Source organism: Sander lucioperca, chromosome 22 (assembly GCF_008315115.2).
Source record: "Sander lucioperca isolate FBNREF2018 chromosome 22, SLUC_FBN_1.2, whole genome shotgun sequence".
Taxonomy (NCBI): domain Eukaryota; kingdom Metazoa; phylum Chordata; class Actinopteri; order Perciformes; family Percidae; genus Sander; species Sander lucioperca.
This window is the reverse complement of record NC_050194.1, coordinates 15845788-15850787: the sequence shown is the minus strand read 5'-3', so window position 1 is coordinate 15850787 and position 5000 is coordinate 15845788. Positions and strand designations below refer to the sequence as shown.

Genomic DNA, 5000 nt, shown 5'->3' with positions numbered 1-5000 from the left:
GTCTCCACAGGTCTACATTTGATATCTTGTTGGGCCACCAAATCCTCAGTATGTATCTGAGACAGTTGTTAATGAACACTTGTAGTTTATCGATGATTGATTTGGTGGTTTTCCAGGTTTCACAGCCATATAGAAGGACAGATTTTACGTTTGTATTGAAGATTCTGATTTTGGTGTTTCTAGAGAGCTGGGAAGAGAGCCATACAGGTCGGAGTGTTCTAAAGGCATGTCTTGCTTTGCTGATGCGCAGCTCAACATCTTTATCAGCTCCTCCATCTGTGCTGATGTTGCTTCCCAGGTATACAAACTCGACCACATCTTCCAGGGATTGCTCCTCGATTGTGATAGGTTGGTGGGTTTTGGTGTTGAGCCTCATGACCTTGGTCTTCCCAACGTTTATTTAGCCTATTGCATCCTTAAAACAATTTATTCTTAAAACAAGCACTGCATCTGCTCAATGGGATGCCAATTTTTGCACCTATTTTTTTATACAAACCATTTCTTTAGGGAATTTTACAAAATTAAGTTTAATTTTCTTTCTACTTGTGCAGCAATCTGCCTTATCCAGCTACAGAATGTTGACATCATTTCTAGAAATATCGTAACAATAGATACAACTGTCTGGTGACTGGTTTGGGGTCCTTGGACAAATATAATAGGGACATAAATGATAATTTAAACTTCAAATTTTTTTATATCTTTTTTCAAAGAAACCATCCATGAATGTAAAATCAATCTTTGGTTAAAAGTAGACATTACTTAATTTTAAGGGGTCACAGCCAAACAAAAAGGTGGACATGGACTGACCGTGTCTCCTATCTTGAGTCCAGAGCAGGATTTGAGGCCAGGGATAAGCTCTCCATTCAGACAAGTAGCGTTGAAGGACAGAGACAGCTCCTCTGGGACGCCTTGAAGCTCCAGCTCCACCTTGGAACGGATTTTCTGGCGACACCATTGACAGAAAACAGCGGCTTTACACATGAAAGTATGAGTATATGGACTTGTGCCATGAAACAAACTGCATGTTAGTTTTTAAATTAGGTTGTGCCGAGCCAAATCCCATGCTCAATAAAATCATATCTGATCTGCCATATTGCTGACTGTTACGGAAAAGAATGCTTTTTTTTTTATTTCCGTCTCCCAATCTGTGTGAATAACGTACTTTCCTGCTCTAATTAAATGCAAGCCTTTACATTAATTTGGATGTACAGTGCACACATTGACACACAAGCTTGTATGTACATCGGTACACACATCACAAAATCACAGCCAGCTAAAAAAAGCTAAAATTATTTTTTCAGCTAATTCACCTGTTCTCTGTATAATGAACCAAATAAAACATGAACAATGAAACAAAGCCAGCAGGAGTCTCACACATTTGGTCAGCTTCACACATCAGCCACTGTGGAACTTCTACCAAGACTTTGGCCTGACCGTGTGTATGACTCAGACACTGTGGGTGTGTGTCAGCTAACACATGTCATCCCCTGAAACACCGTCTAGTCTAAGGCTGGTGTGTGTGTGTGTGTGTGTGTGTGTAAGACTTACAGCGTAGGCCTTCAGTATGAGCTGAATAACATTGCCCGAGTCGTTTGACAGTGTTCCTACTGTGGTGCCAGGAATCAGCTCACTGTAGTTCTACAAGACAGAACGACAGACAGACTGGAAGACTGTTGTCATCCTACATAGTCAGGAAACTAATAATAATAACTAATGACGATAGTTGTGAGAGTTGCACCAAACCTGTACTCTCATATCACCCACAAATGGTTGTGTGAAAACACCCTAATAAAGCAGAAGTGTATCACACTCTAACCTCATGCCATCCCAATGTTGTTACATTCTTGACCTGTTTTCCTTTATGAACAATAACAGTTTCCCTTTAACAGTTAGTTGCAACAGTGTTTCCAGTTTGGGGAAAACTGAGTATGTATCTCGCTGTGTGTATTAGTGATTCATTTTGAGTTTCCATTCTTCCAAAGCAGGATCCAAGAATCTCAGTCTAAAACCAGTGAGGTTTGGAGGACTTTAGCTACAGTGTGTTCAAGATGAGATGATTACTGAGTGGGATTTGTCATCCTCTCAGTTTCAGTTTGAAAAACAATGCTTAATTTACGCTTTTGAACAGAACTTGAACAGAGTAAAATGCTGGATGTGCTGAGTGTGAACTGCAGAGCTCCTGACCTGGTACAGAGGAACCACAGGATTGGTGACAGCAAAAATGAGATTAATGTTGTTCTCCGACATCTTCTCTGTGATCAGAGCTAGAGATGGGTAATCCTGTGAGGCCAAACCAGACGGTGTGGTTAGCACATGCGGACATGAACACTGACATGTTTCTTTTCATACACTTATTTAAACAAAGTCTTTCATTGTTTCTTTATCATACTGTTTCTGTTTACTGTCTGCGCACCAAACACACACTAAATATGCACTAACCATGGTGGTAGACATGCTGTACATTTTGTCAGAGTTGAGGTGGCACTGCCCATCGTTGGGCTGCACGATTCCAGCCAGACGACCATCCAGAGCCACGTGAGTCTTAGCGTCCGAGGTGAAGATCAGCAGATGGGATGCACCAGGGCGCCAACCGATCTGCTCCTAGTTCCCATCAAACCACATAACAATTCAGCTTTTGAATGAGGGAATACACTTTTAGTGGACCCTCATCTAAAGCAGCAAAGCTCTTTCTGATTAACTTTAATTGTATCATCTAATTCTTCTCTTGAAAATCCTGAAATGTTTATAATTGTACAAGTGTGACAAAAGAGACAAAGACTGTAAAACAAAGTCATGAGACAGTGAGTGAGTCTCTCCACCTTGCACACAGCAGCCTGGATGATGGCATCGAAGCCTCCCTCCGGGGCATCGCGGTTCCTGGACACCATCTGCTTCTTCACTTCCTCTGTGAAGCGGCCCACCTCCTCCGTCAGGGACAGAACGTGTTTGTAGCCAAACTGGGGCAGACAGGTGGTGTTAATGCTGTCAATGAAACAGAGATCAACTGATTAGGGTTCAGCTTCTTCATTCATCTGAACATCTGTTTCATGGCAATCCATTCAATAGTTGTCTGTGCCAAAGCGGTGGATCGACCAGCAGACCAACGTTGCCATCCCTACAGATTTAGAGTCATTTCTCCTGTTCATCAGTATATTTTTCTGTTTCCCAAAGATTAACATTTGGTTAAAATGGCTCTCCTGCAGTGCCAGTAGACCCTCTTTCTCTCTGTATTGTACACTACTGGACCGAAATTCTCCACTTCTCCACGTCTTATCTTTTATCCAAACATTCCTGGAGGCTGGAGCTCGGCAGACTGTGTGTATAGCGGGAAAGTAAATGACCCCAAGAGACCTTAAACCACCAAACCAACCTCAGAGGAGGCTTTGGGTGGGGTTATGACAGTTTGCATTGTCGGGCAGATTACCTGCGGCTGATTCAGAGCAGCTGACCAAGCAACTATAAGCCTTTAACAAGTGCTATGACTCTGAGCCCGATGCATTTTTACTGTGCAATGCTGTGTTTAAAGGTGTCCTCACAAAATGACATCATCTGCATAATGAAGCTACTTCCCACATGCAGACATAAACAACCACTGAAATCAACACTGGTGGCTGCTTATTAGGAATGTAAAACATTGCTTGAATGCAGCCACTAAAAGAAACTTTCCATTACAGAGAGATCTGGATTCAGTTTAGGTACTTTTGTACAGACAAGGACACTTAAGGAGGACCACTGTGTTGTCCAAGATGGTTGAATAATACACTGTTGATGAAATCACTGAAAGAGGACATGCATAACATCAATTCACAAGGATGCAAGTACTGTATGAAGTACTTTTTAAACTTGTCTTTTACCTGTAGCAGGGGTTCTTAACAGCTTCTTTGGGGGAGATGTACATGTAGGGCGAGAGTGGCTTGTCCACAAAAGCCCCAAAGCCCATGCGGAGGTTGCTTGTGGTGCGGTTCATGGCCTCGGCCAGGCCTTTGCCCAGTGTCCTCAGGCGGAAGAGGTCATCGTTCATGGAGTAGGAGAGATCCATGAGGTAGTAGAGATCCACAGGGTAGTCCTCTACCTGACGCACTTTCACTGTGAAACGCTTAGCATCATCTGGTAAGTGTGATACAGAAACACCATTTTTTTTTTTTTTAAATAGATTTGCAAGATGTTATTAGTAACTTCTACAGTTCTACGGTTGTATGTAACTCCCCTCTAAATCAAAACAAAATATCTCTCCTTTAGTATATTAGACACTGCATCACTGTTGTAAAAAACACAAACTCAGATGGTAAACCCTACCTGGCCTGAGGGTGATGTGTAGTTTCTGGGGATTTATCTGGGTGACGTCTTGTGTGGCCCCCGCGGCCTTGTTGCTGAGGGGCCGGTCCTCGATCACCTGCAGTTTGCTGGTTGGAGACTCCAGAGCTGATAGAGCACAGCCTGCTGCCACCAGGTTACTCTTCAAATCACAGCGAGAAGAACTGGCAACCCCCTGGCCAAAGTCCTGGCAGAAGCGGCATTTTTTACATGTTATACAGAAAAGCAGTTTCCAGCAACCTCCTCACTGGTTTGGAAGTAAATTAATGTGTTAAAAATGTAATCAAAAAATCGTTTATTTAAAGAATCCCCATCTGTAGTAAAGCTGTGTTAAGAGAGAAGAGCATATTGGATTCATATGAAGGCTAAACTTCAAATGGTCCAACATTATGTTTCTATTAAAAACTCCTGTGTGAATCCATATTTAGTGAGTAAAGAAGCACTCCAACATCTCTCCAACAAATTCCGGACTTAAAGGCAAATTCCACCTTAAATTAAAATATCCATCCCAGCTGAACACCATCTGATACTTCAACCAGTGCTTCTGAACATGAAGAAGTCTCAGCAATAAACCAGAGTACTCAGGTTGAAGTTGAGTAGGTTGAGTAAGTTGACCACCAGTTTTACAGTATTAAATCATTGCGTTCATTAGTTTGAACCAGAAAATATGACTACATCCGCATGCA

At 42.2% G+C, this 5000-nt stretch overlaps 1 protein-coding gene across 1 annotated transcript in view; it reads right to left on the bottom strand.

Moving 5' to 3' along the window:
• LOC116061369 (integrin beta-3) overlaps positions 1–5000 on the bottom strand; it is an 18650-nt gene that overhangs the window by 12429 nt on the left and 1221 nt on the right. Inside the window, exons 3-9 of the mRNA XM_031315531.2 lie at positions 4297–4501; positions 3855–4107; positions 2820–2982; positions 2440–2601; positions 2185–2280; positions 1549–1638; positions 808–942 (exon numbers count right to left, since the gene is read on the bottom strand). Of these exons, the coding sequence (XP_031171391.1) occupies positions 808–942; positions 1549–1638; positions 2185–2280; positions 2440–2601; positions 2820–2982; positions 3855–4107; positions 4297–4501 (1104 nt within the window). The remainder of the gene's footprint in view (positions 1–807; positions 943–1548; positions 1639–2184; positions 2281–2439; positions 2602–2819; positions 2983–3854; positions 4108–4296; positions 4502–5000) is intronic.